Source organism: Drosophila suzukii, chromosome 3, assembly GCF_043229965.1.
Source record: "Drosophila suzukii chromosome 3, CBGP_Dsuzu_IsoJpt1.0, whole genome shotgun sequence".
NCBI lineage: Eukaryota > Metazoa > Arthropoda > Insecta > Diptera > Drosophilidae > Drosophila > Drosophila suzukii.
This window is the reverse complement of record NC_092082.1, coordinates 65979421-65993907: the sequence shown is the minus strand read 5'-3', so window position 1 is coordinate 65993907 and position 14487 is coordinate 65979421. Positions and strand designations below refer to the sequence as shown.

Here is a 14487-nt window from a genome sequence, read left to right as displayed (position 1 = left end):
GGGTATAGGGTAGTACTGACATGTTAATGTTATAAAGGTATTTGGGACTTTGATTTGATTTGATTCATAAAAAAATGGTTACTGTCCTATATTATTTTAAACATTTTCCTAAATTTATTTTTTAATTACACAAAGTTCCGCAGCAAAGTATACCCATCCTAAAAAAGCTCATTACTGTGATATGGAGTGTCCTTGAATCCGCCATCCATCTGACTTTTCGCACATATGTAGGCTACACCTGCCATGCGATGTAATGCATTTTAATTAAATTACAAATGACTTGATAGCCGATAACAGTTGTCGCCCGGCACTCTCCGCTTTCAGCGTCCTAGGCCAGATTAGATAGTGGCTTTGGCGATAATAGCCATGGTTGTGGTAGCATTCACACCTAGAACCACCGATAAGGCCGCACTGAGTTTCGTTCTTAATGGGCGAGCATATTGTCAACAAGTGCCAGACATCGGTCAGCAGTCGAGCCGTCAACAGAGAGCAGAGACCTGAAAATGAGCCACCGTTGTGACATCCAGTTGGACAATCCCCGGGGGGCCTATCGAGCCGGTGAGACGGTCAATGGTCACGTCTATCTGACCCTTTCGGAGCGGGCCCTAATCAGAGGTAAGTAGGAGCGTGACTCATGGGGCTACCCCGTGCAACCAGCCCGTCAAGGGGCAGTGACTCACCGATCGAGATCCACTTTATGGTTTTGACAAATTGCTGATAATGCTTGTCGCAGTGAAATCCAGCTGCTAATACCTACCGGTGCGCTTATCTATCGCTAAATTTATTTTAATTGGAATTCAAAGCGACTGATAAAATATTAGTACATTTTCAGAAGTTTAAATGGCTAGCATTAAAATACCTGAACCTTAAGTTGGCTTAACTTTGTACTACTAGAACAAAAACTTGGAAAAGCTCATCATCGTAAAAATATTAAATTAAATACTGCCTTAAAAATTATACAGGTATACAAACAATACTAAAATATTTCGCTTTGTGTTTTCAGGACTTTTGCATGTTTAATACTTTACCATTTTGTTTATAAAGGGATTGCAAAAGAGTTTTGAATATTTCAAATTTTGACTAGATTCAAAATGTTTTATATTAATAGAACTGTTCTTTAATCCCATGTATTTCAGCAATTAGCTTGGAGGCCAATGGCTATGCATCTACCGCCTGGCAGCAGCCGCAAAAGCAGAAGAAACCAAAGAAAAACGAGCCGCAAGTGCAGAGTCAGAACTTGGACTTTGATTATCGAGTGGATTACTTTGCCAAAATCGATTATTTTGTGGGCTCGGAGGCCGCGCAGCCACAGATAATGGAGGCGGGCACGTACAACTACGGTTTTCATGTGAAGCTGCCCAAGAATTGTCCGGGTAACTACGAGGGAGCCCACGGACACATCCGGTACACACTCCAAGTGCTCGTCCACAGCAGTGCCGATCGTCCGCTGGAGGTGCTACATGTGCGTCAGTTGCTGATTTTTCCCCAGAACAGTCTCAGTCAGGAGACAAGGAGTAGTGAAGTGCAGATCTACGAGCAGACTCCTCGCCTGAAGTTCTGGATGAAGCCTCTGCACCTGAAGTTGCAGATTCCCAGGCAAGGCTATTCGCCAGGATCAGGCATCTCCGTTCACGTGAAGCTGCACAACCCGGAGAAATTGCCCCTTCGAGAGGTGACTTACTCCCTAGTTCTGATCAGCACCTATGTGGCCCACCTGAGGAACAAGCCGAAACGCCTGGAAACCAAGGTGGAGCGCCAAACAATCCTCAGCAGCAGCCACGAGCTGCACAGTCTCCCCCGTGGAGAACTGGAGAATTTTCAGCATCTTCACATGCTGCAAGTGCCCCAAACGGCGGCCACTTTGAGTGTGGCAGGATGTGCCTGCCTGCAGCTGAATTACGAGGTGGAGGTGGTGGTCAGGACTCAGCAGGAGAAACGCTCCATTGCCTCCCGGATGCCAGTTATCATTGGCAATGTAACGCCTCCCTGTCCGGGAAGACTCCTAATGCAGGATCCGATGGACGGCAGTGCCCCGGAACCCACTCCTCCCGCCGAAACAGCACAAAAGTTGGCTCCTGATTTCAGCGTTTCCACCACCTCTTTGGGTAAGTTCCTCGTCAGATCTTGATTACGTTAAATTGAATATTAACTATCCTCCCCGTCTAGCTTCGGATTTCCGCGAAGCCGAGTTCATGGTTGCCACCAACTTGAACAAGACCAACAAACACTACTTGTCCGGGGAGCAGTTGGATTTTAGACCACGATATGTCTACTACGAAATGGATCGGACACAACCGGAGGAAGTCAAGTCCCATTGATCGCAGCGCAGCAATTTATGCCTTTAAAAAATAGTCTAATTTATTTCATTCATTAGTAAACTTACACAAAATATATATTTCATCACCAGCAATGTTTATACCCGTTACTCGTAGAGTAAAAGGGTATAATAGATTCGTCGGAATGTATGTAACAGGCAGAAGGAAGCGTTTCCGACCCCATAAAGTGTATATATTCTTGATCAGGATCACTAGCCGAGTCGATCTAGCCATGTCCGTCTGTCCGTCTGTTCATATGAACGCTGAGATCTCGGAAACTATGAGAGTTACAATACTGGGATTAGGCACGCAGATTCCTGAGATTCCTGCGCAGCGCAAGTTTGTTTCAGTAGAGTGCCACGCCCACTCTAACGCCCACAAACCGCCCAAAACTGTGGCTTCTACAGTTTTGATGCTAGAATAAAAATTTTAACTGAAATGTATTCTTCTCATCAATACCTATCGATTGACCCAAAAAAAAATTTGCCACGCCCACTCTAACGCACATAACGCTTAAATCTGTATACCGCCGGTAGGTGGCGCATTTTAATCTCGCTTTGCTGCTTGCATATCTCCATTTGGCTGAGTAACGGGTATCTGATAGTCGAGGTACTCGACTATAGCGTTCTTCCTTGTTTCCTTTACTTATTTTGGTGTAGACTTCAAACAAATAATGGAGATTTATGAGTGAGAGTTCTAGCAGTAGGATTGTGTAAAACGATCAGCGGAGCTCCCACAATTCAATGGAACATGTTGTTGAGGATAAGTAATTGATTCTTCGGCAGGAAGTGGGGGTGCTGATGGCAAAGCAAAGTTTGTGTACATTGGATAACGCGGAATGAAATCATCCGTGCGATTGTGCTCGTCCGCATCGATGTCGACAAACCTCTCCCCGAAGTTGGTGGCCTCTTCGAAAGTCGGTGGTTCTGTAGGATGATTAAACATTGAATATTTAAAAATTAAATTAAATATTAAATATTACTTTTTTAATTAACAAATTATTTTGGGAAACTATAAAATTAAAAAGTCAACAGCATATGTATGAATATGAAACTGAAGATAATTCAACTTAAATCGGATACTGACTGCACTTATCGTAGCTGGGAGGCAGATCTGCGGCAGCTCCGGCCGGAGTATTCGGTGTTTCGGGTATCCACTCTGCAGCACGGGATGGGTTTTCTGCGCTCTGGACCAATGGAATAGTGCCAATGACAATCGGCACCTCGAAGTCCGAGTCCACGTTGCAGTGGCCCATTTTTAGCGACACTATCACCCGATAGCTCACTAATATGATGTGACCTTCCGTGCGGGTGGATGGTGGTACCGATGGAATGGCCAGGGTATAATTGATTATCCTTTTTGATAGTCGCAACACCCGTTCCTCCTGACAGCTTTGACTAAGGCTGTGCTCCTTCTCCCGCGTTTTGTGTCGCGGGGTTTGAGCCTGGAACGTGTAGATCTGCTTAAGCTTCACTTCGATGCCTTCCAGATCATAGCCACTCGATTGGTTGTCGATTTCCAGGGTGAAGTGAATCTTCTGGCCAGGTGCGTAGCCGCCGAAGGGTATTGTCAGGGTCGAAAGAACCGGACCCGATCTGCAGGGCCAGCAGCAGAAGTGCTTGATGTCCTCACGCATCAATGGAACCTTTGGATTAAGAACATTTTTTAAGTGTAAGTAGCCGAAATGATCACTTTACGTTTTATTTATATTATTAATACATCTTGTTGATGCCAAGTTGTCTGAAGGACGATTAGCTTTTGGGCTCACCAACAATTCAGGACTCATGTTGAGGTTGTAGGTTTGCAGTACCGTCAGCGACTTTTTAAAGACGTTGTTAAAACGCCAATGGCGGTCAACTACCAGAGAGATTTCGTAGCTGATCTTTCCGTACTGCCCCACCACTGAGGAGGGACAGTCCAGTGGTAGGGGAATACAGAAGGAGTAGGTATGCGTACCGGCAGGAAAGTTTCCGGATCCAAAGACGTTGTTACGGGTGTTTACGTACGTCTGTTTCCCCCGGAAATGCTGCGTGTACTGTTGCGTTTGCCCATTTACGGTCATAGTCCTGCTTTCTCCCCAGTGAACCTTTGCCTCGCCCTCGAAGAGGACGTAAATCACTTAAATATTTGAAAGACAATATCAACCAATTTTATTAAAAAAGAGATCAACTCAATTTTTCTTAACAGTACACAGAGAAAACTATCTAAGAACATTGTTCTTGAATTGAGAATATTGCTCTTGAACTGAGAACATTCGTTCTTAAAAAAACGTGTAAGTACATTTTGGTATCAATATAAGAACAAAATGGTAAGAAGACAAAAATTTAAATTAAGTTTATTTAAAAACTTTTTGATAAGTATACACTAAGGACTGAACTAATAGTTTATTTGTACATACAACCTACTTAAATACCGCCAATTCAACTTGATTCGAGCAAAATAAAAACATTTTCAACTTAAAAATGTCGTTCTATTTTTAAGAACATTTTTAACTCAGATGAGAACGTCAGAATTTTCTCTGTGTAGGTAATTGTATTATATTACAACCGAAATTAATTCAATCGCCTAAAAACTATAAACGTTTTAAATAGTATTAACGATATTCCCGCCAACTTTGTTGTTCACACACAATAAGAAGGGACCCCTTTAATATTTGGGAAAAATCGTAAAAATCTTTTATGTTGAACGTCCAAACGTAGTACCGGAATATAATGAAGAATCATAAGACTAAAACACTAAGACATTTTGCGTTCACACTTTCTCCGCTGTTTATATCTAGCCGCATAGAGATAGTAGTAATAACTTTGTAACAAAAACTTAACATAGGAGTGCTTTTTTGGGGCTGAGCTCATCGAGGCATAGAGTCAATTTTATACATTTAAATGTGCTTTAAGAATCGAGAAGCGTACACTTAAAGAGTAATCGCCAAGAACTTTACTTATTTTAAGTAAATGTCGGTTTTCTATAAATTAAAAAAATTATTATTTATTTAAAGAAATTTACTAAATATTTTGTGTTACTCTAAAGTCACCATTTATTTTTAATATTAAGAGCGAATCCTTTTTCAGTGTATAGGGTTGTGCAAAAATCACCTAGAGATTCAGTTTCATATATAATTTGTAAAATTTAGCTAACTTTTTATTGCTGCCTACCGTTTACAGATTTTTCAGACGTTGTTGTGAGGGTGACCCGTCCATTGATCGTTTCTCCACTATAAAATATTAGATCAGGGCGATCAAACTCAAAGAAGCATTTCGATGGCATTTTGAACTATGTATTTTTGTCAATAAAAGTTTTTTTATAATGTCACTTAGAAATACCAAAAAGTTGTTTTTTCACGATACGCAAACATTAAAATTATTCAGGACCTGACAGGAGCCATAATCAAACTAAAAAAAACATGAAAATAGCTAGTCCTTTGAAAGCTAGATGTGTTGTGACATCATTTTCCGAAAGCGAAAAAGAAAAACAAATAGAGAGAGCTTTGGTGCTTACTCTCTTTGAAAACAAACTTGTTGCATATTTAATTTGCCGCCTTTTTCTTTTCGAATTTTTTGTTGAAAATAGCCAACAAATTTAATAAAAAACAAGGGAGAACGATATAGTCGAGTACCTCGACTATCAGATACCCGTTACTCAGCTAAATGGAGATATGCAAGCAGCAAAGCGAGATTAAAATGCGCCACCTACCGGCGGTATACAGATTTAAGCGTTATGGGCGTTAGAGTGGGCGTGGCAAATTTTTTTTTGGATCAATCGATAGGTATTGACGAGACCAATACATTTCAGTTAAAATTTTTTATCTAGCATGAAAATTGTGGGCGTCACAGGTTTTCGCGGTTTGTGGGCGTTAAAGTGGGCGTGGCAAACTTTTTTTCGGTCAATCGATAGGTATTGATGAGAACATTACATTTCAGTTAAAATTTTCTATCTAGCATCAAAACTGTAGGAGCCACAGTTTTGGGCGGTTTGTGGGCGTTAGAGTGGGCGTGGCAGTCTACTGAAACAAACTTGCGCTGCGTAACAAGCTCAGGAATCTGCACGCCAAATCTCAATAGCCTAGCTCTCATAGTTTCCGAGATCTCAGCGTTCATCCGGACAGACAGACGGACAGACGGACAGACGGACAGACAGACAGACGGACATGGCTAGATCGACTCGGCTAGTGATCCTGATCAAGAATATATATACTTTATGGGGTCGGAAACGCTTCCTTCTGCCTGTTACATACTTTCCGACGAATCTAGTATACCCTTTTACTCTACGAGTAACGGGTATAATCAGGGGGCTTTATTAGTAAAAGCTTCTCAAGACCACGTTCACTTGAAAATATATTTAAAATCACTTATAATATTATTTGACGTTCTAAATATACCCTCCGGTCCGCTACTTTTGGAGAAAGAAGACAAGTTATAGAAACAAAAATTAAAAAAATGAAAGGAAAAGCTTATTGTTGGAAAAAATCAAAACAATTATAATCTTTTAAAATTATTAAAATAATGTTCGATGAATAATGAATCAACACAAGTATTTCAGACTTAATGTTTAGATTTTTATTATCAAATGCTAAAACATTAAAAAATGTTTACAAAGTGGAATTAAGCGTTTAATTTACAAATTTTGTAAGCTAATAAGGCCACTGTCTTAAAGCATCCTTTATAAGAATGGTTCGATTGATAATAAGCTCTGGCCGTTGACTACCGTTAAAATAAGCTAAAGCCAAATACATAACATTTTTTTAAAATGTTGTTCCTTAAATGTTGTGTTCGGTTGCAGTTACTAAAATAATAATATGTTCCTGAGGTATGGCATTGCAACATAAATACGAGTACGTCAAACTTAAACTCTAGACACGAGAATGGCTCAGGTGTGTAAAAAAGTAATATCCATTATTGTTCGGGACATGTACACTCCGTCATGAGATTACGTCTGAGGTTCTTCTTTTTGGTTTCTATGAATTAGAGTTCCAGCCGTAGGATGGTGTTGGGCGATCAGTGGAGTTGCCACTGATCAATGGGGCAGTGGCGTCATGAGGTAGCGACAAAGTGGGAACGGATTGTGGGTAAGGGCAATCCGATTCCCCAGTGGGTGGTGGTGGGGCCGAAGGCATGGCAAAGTTGGTGTACATCGGGTAGCGCGGAATAAAGTCGTCCGAGCGATTGTGCTCGTCCACATCGGTGTCGATGAACTTATCTCCAAAATGGGTCGCCTCCTCGAAAGTTGGTGGTTCTGTGGGATGAACACGGAAAATATTAATAAGCATGCAACATAATATTTTAAATGGATTTATTATAGTACTTACTGCATCCGTCATAGCTGGGAGGCAAGTCTGCGGCAGCTCCGGCCGGAGTATCGGGTGTCTGGGGTATCCACTCTGCCGCATGCGAGGGATTTTCTGCGCTCTGGATCAATGGAATAGTTCCAATGACAATCGGCACCTCGAAGTCCGAGTCCACGTGGCACTCGCCCGTGCTGATTGTCAGGATCACTTTATAGCTAACCGATATGATGCCTTCCATGCGGGAGGAGGGCGGTACCGCTGGAATAGCCAACGTGCCTTCAATTATCCTCTTTGTGAGCCGCAGCACCCGCTCCTCCTGGCAACTTTTATGCAGACTGTGTTCCTTCTCACGGGTCTTATGATGCGGAGTTTGGGCCTGGAACTTGTAGATCTGCTTAAGCTTCACTTCGATGCCGTCCAGATCATAGCCACTTGATTGATTGTCGATTTCCAGGGTAAAGCGAATCTTTTGACCTGGAGCGTAACCCCCGAAGGGTACTGTCAGGGTCGAAAGAACCGGACCCGAGCTGCAGGGCCAACAGCAGAAGTGCTTGATGTCCTCGCGCACCAGCGGCATCTGAGGATTAAGATAAATTACATTATTTTTTGTTAAATTAAATATATCTAAAAAATACATATAAAAAATGCCAAACTCAAGGATGATTTATAAAACCCTGAAATTACTCGTAAAGCAAGATTTAATAAATAACAATAATTACAATATCCTAACAATTTTAAAGTTTACCAAATACCAAATAAAATAGCGCGAAATACTTATTAAATTGCTAAGTATTCTTAATCTAAAATGTATGTGGAGGACTTTTAAAAATAGAATCTATATAGTATGTGCTGCCGATTTCAAATTAATTTCTTTGTGAAATTAATTGAATGCCTAATCTTGATCTCTTGGTCTATTTTTAAGATCGTTTGGACTCACCAGCAATTCAGGACTCATGTTAAGGTTGTAGGTCTGCAGTACCGTCAGTGGCTGTTTGAAGACGTTGTTGAAGCGCCATTGCCGATCGATGATCACGGAGACCTCGTAGCAGATCTTTCCATACTGACCCACCACTGAAGAAGGGCACTCCAGAGGCAGGGGAATACAGAAGTTGTAGGTGTGCGTTCCAGGAGGGAGATTTCCGGATCCGAACACACAGGTCCGAGTGTTAAGGTAAGTCTGCTTGCCCCGGAAATGCTCCGTGTAGTGCTCCGTCTTCCCATTTCTGGTTCTTGACCTGCTCTCATCCCACTTTACCTTGGCCTCGCCCTCGAAAAGAATATAAACCTCTGGAAATAGTAATAGAAAAATTAATTTATATATATTTACATTTGATACTATATTGTTGCCCAAAATCATTGACAATTGACTCATCAGGATGCAACAGAAGTAAAAAATATATATTTCATGTTTACTGTAATGAGGCAAGTTTGCTTGTTTAGTATATAAACATTTGAATATGACGAAGCTTTATCAGACTCCAATTCTTTGATAATTCAAGCAAAAGCCGGGGGTAAGTCAATAATATTGTGACTAAAGTGAACTGAAATCATTCAGCTTGCAATTTACCCACTGTATAAAATACTTGTTGCTCTCTTATCTCTGCCGTTCCATGTATACATATGTACCAAAGTGTTCTTTTTTTAAAGCTTTCAAGTTTGCGTTGCAACTGTCAATTCAATAACCAAAATAAATGGGCCCACATATATATGGTTGATGTTGTATTTGTATATGACTGCCTGTTGTATTAGGGGGCGAACTGAGCTCATCGAATTAGCTTCAATTTTAATTAGTTTTATATGACAGAAGGAATTTCAGAGAACAGAAACCCTATATATGATCGCTGGATACGCTCTTATATAAGATGTAGAACACTTTGTGATATTAACTGGTTTTATTTACAGCATTCTTTAAAACCGGATTAATATAATTATGGTTATCTCAAGTACTACAACAGCGATAAGGAGAAAGGTCAGCTACTTTAGCTTGAACATTGTCAGAACTTACCATTTACCGACTTTTCGGATGTAGTTGTCAGAACGGCTCGTCCATTGATCGTCTCTCCACTATAATAAATCGGTTCCGGGCGATCAAACTCAAAGGTGCAGGTAGAGGGCATGATGCAGTCCTTTTTGGCACCGAAAACTTTGCCTTATGTCGGTGCTGGTAGTTGAAAGTAAAAGTTCAAAAATTATATTTTGTGGCGACGCTATAGCGAAAAAATTATTCAGCACAAGACACCAGACAAGCGTCGCCCGAAATGAAAATATTATGAGAATCGTCGGTCTGCGAGAGCTAAGTTGTTTGTGACATCATCACTTTTTGAGAGCAAAAGCTTTATTAAAAGAGAGGAAAACCGAAAGAGTGAGCTAAAAGACTTGCGCTCTTTTTGAAAAATATCTTGGGGAATAAACATTTTACCCCTTTGTTTATACTTTACTCTGGTTTGTTGCGTTGCTACGAATAATAACAAAATCAGATATTTGCAAACAAAACAGAAGGGTTCTCCGAAAGCTCCACGAGCTCTTTTGGATCGTTTAGGTACGTATGTATGAATTTTGGATGAACATAAGGGTGGTCCATATTTTTATGAAAATGCATTTCTGCATTCTAGGTATTTAAGGCATTGCAATTTTGTATCAATAAAATGCCTTTTAGGGTCGGACTTTATAGGACTAAAAGTATATCACAAGTCATAAGTATCACTCATACGTACTGTTGCCTTTGAACAAAAGAACAACTAAACTTAAGTTTCTTATATTACAATTTTTATTCTGGACTATATCTTAACTGAAATACTTGGAATGTCAGAAGTTGGTAATGTAGTTAAACAGACGATTCCTACAAAGTATTTGTATTCTTGATAAGTATTACTGGAAGAGTTGATATGTGTGTATTTGTATACTACAACAAAATAACAAAAATATATTTTATAATCATTAAATGCATATTTTGAAATCTCAAAGATTTTTGTTTCGCCATAGTTAGAAGAAAAGTAGTTACACACGTGGTTATTTTATTGCAAATTTTTGTCTTGCACTCAACAAATTGTTTTTTGTTCCTCATCCAAATTCTGGATCCGCCACTGAGTAAAGGGTATAATCATGAGGGTATATATCTTGATTGCGGGTGTGAGCTGAGCTTTTCAAGGCGAGTCAATGGTTTTAATTACTTGAATATGTTATTAGGCACTTGGGGAAATCTAAGTTATGTAGATTAAATGGAATTTTCATAATCTGATTTGGTTTAAGCCGGATTCGGTATTACTTCCGAGTATACACTAACATTGCGATAAGATTGAACACCTGAATTTATCTAGATTTGTACTAGATCTCACCATTGACGGAGAGTTCTTACTTGGTCACTTATAGTTTCTCCACTGAAGTACATATATGGGAACGGTGCTATCGAACTGAAAAGTGCAGCGCATTTCAAAGCACTTTTATTGATGAAAATGTATATTTATTGATGAAAAGATATCTAGCAACATCAGTCCAACATTAGCTTTTGTTGACACGCAACAAGAACGTTAATCAGCACGAGACAAGTTTTAGACTCAAACTGAAAAAAACGAGAATGGGTCTGAAAGAGAATAGTGTTTGACACTATTAATTCTTTAGCGCGAAAGTTTTTTATGGTTAAGAGATAAGAGAGAGCTTTAGCACTACGCTATTTTAAAACTCTTATTTGTCTGTAAACAAAAATCAGCTGTAACTTTATTGAAAGTTCAAAGATAGTTGTAACAGACCAATTATTTAAACCAAAAATGATGGCGTACTGCTCCTTACGAATAACAAACTAAAAAAGTTTTTCTGTTACTAATTTAACAATCAAGTAAACCATATTTATAGTATTTTTTCTAAAAATTGTATGTGACGTAAAATAGTGTCTCAATTATTTTCTTAAATGACTGTCAACTATCGCCATTTATAGCATATCACCCAGAAGACACTTTTATTTTCTTCTTTGTTTATTTACCATTCTGTAGGTATATGTTGATATACATATAAACATTTTGGTTAGTACACTGGCGAACCGAAAAGAAATAAATACTGCCGAGATAAGATATAGTTGTGATTTGGCGTGATAAACACCCCTAGATTTGCACGGGTGACTCCACGGGCTGTTTCTCCGGACGCTGCTTCGACTGTCCGGGATCGGCGGGTCGTCTGCGCCGGCGGCGCCGTTTCTTCTGCGGAGGATTTGGCGGCGGACTCTGGAAGGTGTCCACATCGAAGACCGGGTAGCGGGGTGTGAACCGCGAGGACTCGCTGACGGTGTTTGCGTCCGTGTCCGCAATATCAGTGGTCATAAACATGGCCTGTTCGTATGTAGGGGGAGCTGTGGAAAAAGAAACAAAGTAAATACACAATTCTTGGTTTAAAAAAGGTTAAAACATAACTTTCTCAAATGGAAATAGATAAAGAAGCAGTATAAAATTATTTAGGAAAGGTTATACTAATGTTTGTGCGACTCATTATGAAAAAAATGTTTCCTAGATTAAGAAACTATTAGCCATTTCTGGCAACGAGTTGTTGCTTCAAAACTTGTTTTAGTTCGAACACCATTTGAGTTTAATAATATATAAATAATAAATAGGCGTATTACTTTGCCGGTTTTTTGTTTGCAAATTGAACTATACAATTATTTTCAGAACTTTTCATAAAGTGTTTATACGTAGCTACGAGTCTACTCATAAGAACTTTGCTTTAACTTACGTAAATCTGGCACGAAATCGTCGGAAGCCTCCAGCTCATCGTCTCCGTCTTCGGGCAACTCAAAGTCCTCCAGATCCTCATTCATCTCATAGCCGGAGTTGCTGACCCCGCTGCTGGACATCTGGGCCAGTTCCATGGCTCTTGTGGAGGTGCAGGGCAAATCGGCGGGCAGAGGGCTTCCAGCGGCATAGGCGTTGGTGGGTGCAAAGTCCGGTCCGGAGGCCGCAGTGGCCAGAGGAACGTTGCCAATGGTAATGGGGATGATGACGCGCGGATTGGCCATCAGCCAGTTCATCACAGCCACCACGCGCACTTCGTAGGACACCCGCACAATCTTGCTCAGGTGTTCGCAGGTGGGTGCCGTGGCCGGGATCCTCAGGGATTCCGTGTAGGTCCTCTGTGCGTGATGGGCCACCGGTCCGCACTCCCGCTTCACCAGCATTATCTTCTCGGAGGTGGTGCGCAGCGACGGCTGGTCCGCCGTGTAAGTGGCCCGCAGGTGCAGCATGATCAGTAGTTTGCGGCAATCGGAGCTCGAATCATTGCGCACCTGGGCGTGGACTAGCATAAACTGACCCGGGACGTAGCCCTGCTGCTGCAGAGTGACCTTTAGCTGCACGGGTTTCGTGTGCATCAGGCAGAAGTACTCAACGGCCTCGTTGCTCGCCGGCTCGCGGAGCATCTTGTTCTCGTGGTTCAGGTCCAGGAGCTTCAACACCGTGAAGCCCACGTTGTGGGTGCGATTTGAGGCGCCCGGCTTGAGGAAGGTGACCTTGGCCAGGTACCGGATGTGGCCGTAGGCCCCCTCGAAGGACGAGGGGCAGTGACTGGGAATGGGGCAGGCAAAGGTGTAGGTGTACGTCCCGGCGTCCATGTTGAAGTTGCTGCCCTGCTCGGAGCCCATGAGGTACGTGGTGGAGGCTATGTAGTCCTCCCTTCCGCTGAACTGGTGCTTCGATCGCTTCTTGGGATTTTGAATGGCCACCGCCCGACCATGTCTGCGTATTCGCCACTGCGCCTGTGCATAGCCACTGATCTGCAGTTTGATCCCTGAAAATAAAGAAATGTTACAAACGGAATTACAGGGAGGATGCAATGGCTCTATACATATATGTATAATCCAAGCTTTTCAGTTAGCTTACGTATATAAATGCATATTTAGGGTAAGATAGTGCTAAAATGAAAATATTGTAAAAAGTACAATGGCATCGTAAAAATGTTAAAATTTTGTTTATTTTTTTGCAACTGAGATTATAATTCTGTTTAACTTTAAACTGGGTTGCCTATCAAGGTGGGTCTAATATTATGATAAGATAACGCGCAAACCGGAAGCCATAACTCGCTATTCAAAGAAAAATGAATAATTCAGTATTTAATGAAGTTAATAATTGAAGATTTGGTGTGACAAAACTCTGTTCTATTTTGTTGCTTCTGACGCAAACTATACGAAACGGATCTTTTCGAGAAGAGAAAACCGGGCTGCAGAATAGTAATGTTGCACAAAATGTTTACCACAAACGCACAAAAAATTTTAAATTTTTTAATATTAACAGCATTCATATATTTTTCCCGATATCAAGTACTATTACTGGCAAGCCCAAGCAAAAAATAAACATGAGTAAGTCCGCCGGTATTTCCTCAAAAAAATTAAATCACCGTTGTAGATCCCCCGCCATAAGTAACAAAATTATCTCTGTCTATAGGCTCCAGGAATCATCAATTATCGCACATTTGGAGTGTCCGCATGGTTATCACTTAATTACCCATTTCAATGGTTTGTTGAAACTTTTGCTTTTGCCAAGCCTGACATTATCCGAGAGATAAGATACGCCACGCTAGATAAGCGAAAGTCCCTCGACTAGCTAGTGATAAATTCCGGGATCCTAGTTGGGCTTACGTACCTCGCAGTTTCTTGGTCTTGTTCAGATTGACAATCACCTTGCCGGTTATCACCTGGCCGGTGAAGTAGGTGCCGTGTTCATTCTGGTCAAACGTTATCATGCAATTCTTCGACATGATAGCGAATCAGTGTTGGGGGTTATCGCTCTCCAGAGCTGTTATTTTTGCCAACGGTCCTAACTCGCCCGCTGCCAAAGGGGAACTGAGGCTAACTGTGTGGTTAACAGGGCCTAGACTCTCTTACCCAATATTTGCTGTTGGCCTGTATTATCTTAT

The 14487-nt window shown here is 41.1% G+C and overlaps 4 protein-coding genes and 1 long non-coding RNA gene across 5 annotated transcripts; 2 read left to right on the top strand and 3 right to left on the bottom strand.

The window, feature by feature from the left end:
* The first annotated feature begins 442 nt into the window (after positions 1-442).
* Positions 443-2410, top strand: LOC118878002 (arrestin domain-containing protein 5). Its single transcript, XM_036819010.3, has 3 exons — positions 443-615; positions 1137-2105; positions 2167-2410. Exons 1-3 carry the CDS (start codon positions 504-506, stop codon positions 2316-2318), a joined length of 1233 nt encoding a protein of 410 aa, XP_036674905.3. The 5' UTR covers positions 443-503; the 3' UTR covers positions 2319-2410.
* Positions 2411-2771: 361 nt separating this feature from the next.
* On the bottom strand, positions 2772-5896 carry LOC108007940 (arrestin domain-containing protein 3). The gene is made up of 4 exons (XM_070996883.1): positions 5468-5896; positions 4084-4433; positions 3402-3960; positions 2772-3241 (listed from the first exon to the last, which is right to left on the bottom strand). The coding sequence occupies exons 1-4, from the start codon at positions 5577-5579 to the stop codon at positions 3012-3014; spliced, it is 1251 nt and encodes a 416-aa protein (XP_070852984.1). The 5' UTR covers positions 5580-5896; the 3' UTR covers positions 2772-3011.
* A 949-nt stretch (positions 5897-6845) lies between these two features.
* On the bottom strand, positions 6846-9849 carry LOC108007941 (arrestin domain-containing protein 3-like). The gene is made up of 4 exons (XM_065865368.2): positions 9602-9849; positions 8534-8883; positions 7618-8173; positions 6846-7544 (listed from the first exon to the last, which is right to left on the bottom strand). The coding sequence occupies exons 1-4, from the start codon at positions 9711-9713 to the stop codon at positions 7267-7269; spliced, it is 1296 nt and encodes a 431-aa protein (XP_065721440.2). The 5' UTR covers positions 9714-9849; the 3' UTR covers positions 6846-7266.
* A 145-nt stretch (positions 9850-9994) lies between these two features.
* Positions 9995-11950, top strand: LOC136117009 (uncharacterized). The gene is made up of 2 exons (XR_010654183.2): positions 9995-10135; positions 10925-11950. It is a non-coding gene; the product is annotated as an uncharacterized lncRNA (long non-coding RNA).
* Positions 11547-14422, bottom strand: LOC108013807 (arrestin domain-containing protein 17). The gene is made up of 3 exons (XM_036819006.3): positions 14214-14422; positions 12313-13362; positions 11547-11935 (listed from the first exon to the last, which is right to left on the bottom strand). The coding sequence occupies exons 1-3, from the start codon at positions 14326-14328 to the stop codon at positions 11691-11693; spliced, it is 1410 nt and encodes a 469-aa protein (XP_036674901.3). The 5' UTR covers positions 14329-14422; the 3' UTR covers positions 11547-11690.
* Positions 14423-14487: the final 65 nt, after the last annotated feature.

Excerpts from the sequence above, each read along its gene's own strand:
- LOC118878002 (XM_036819010.3), top strand. The coding sequence starts at position 504 with ATGAGCCACCGTTGTGACATCCAGTTGGACAATCCCCGGGGGGCCTAT. Across the intron at positions 616-1,136 it reads GGAGCGGGCCCTAATCAGAG|CAATTAGCTTGGAGGCCAAT; the intron begins GTAAGTAGGAGC and ends CATGTATTTCAG. Across the intron at positions 2,106-2,166 it reads CGTTTCCACCACCTCTTTGG|CTTCGGATTTCCGCGAAGCC; the intron begins GTAAGTTCCTCG and ends CTCCCCGTCTAG.
- LOC108007940 (XM_070996883.1), bottom strand. The coding sequence starts at position 5,579 with ATGCCATCGAAATGCTTCTTTGAGTTTGATCGCCCTGATCTAATATTT. Across the intron at positions 4,434-5,467 it reads GTCTGAAAAATCTGTAAACG|TGATTTACGTCCTCTTCGAG; the intron begins GTAGGCAGCAAT and ends CAAATATTTAAG. Across the intron at positions 3,242-3,401 it reads TCCCAGCTACGATAAGTGCA|AACCACCGACTTTCGAAGAG; the intron begins GTCAGTATCCGA and ends ATCATCCTACAG.
- LOC108007941 (XM_065865368.2), bottom strand. The coding sequence starts at position 9,713 with ATGCCCTCTACCTGCACCTTTGAGTTTGATCGCCCGGAACCGATTTAT. Across the intron at positions 8,884-9,601 it reads ATCCGAAAAGTCGGTAAATG|AGGTTTATATTCTTTTCGAG; the intron begins GTAAGTTCTGAC and ends TACTATTTCCAG. Across the intron at positions 7,545-7,617 it reads TCCCAGCTATGACGGATGCA|AACCACCAACTTTCGAGGAG; the intron begins GTAAGTACTATA and ends TTCATCCCACAG.
- LOC108013807 (XM_036819006.3), bottom strand. The coding sequence starts at position 14,328 with ATGTCGAAGAATTGCATGATAACGTTTGACCAGAATGAACACGGCACC. Across the intron at positions 13,363-14,213 it reads CAAGACCAAGAAACTGCGAG|GGATCAAACTGCAGATCAGT; the intron begins GTACGTAAGCCC and ends CTTTATTTTCAG. Across the intron at positions 11,936-12,312 it reads CGATTTCGTGCCAGATTTAC|CTCCCCCTACATACGAACAG; the intron begins GTAAGTTAAAGC and ends CTTTTTCCACAG.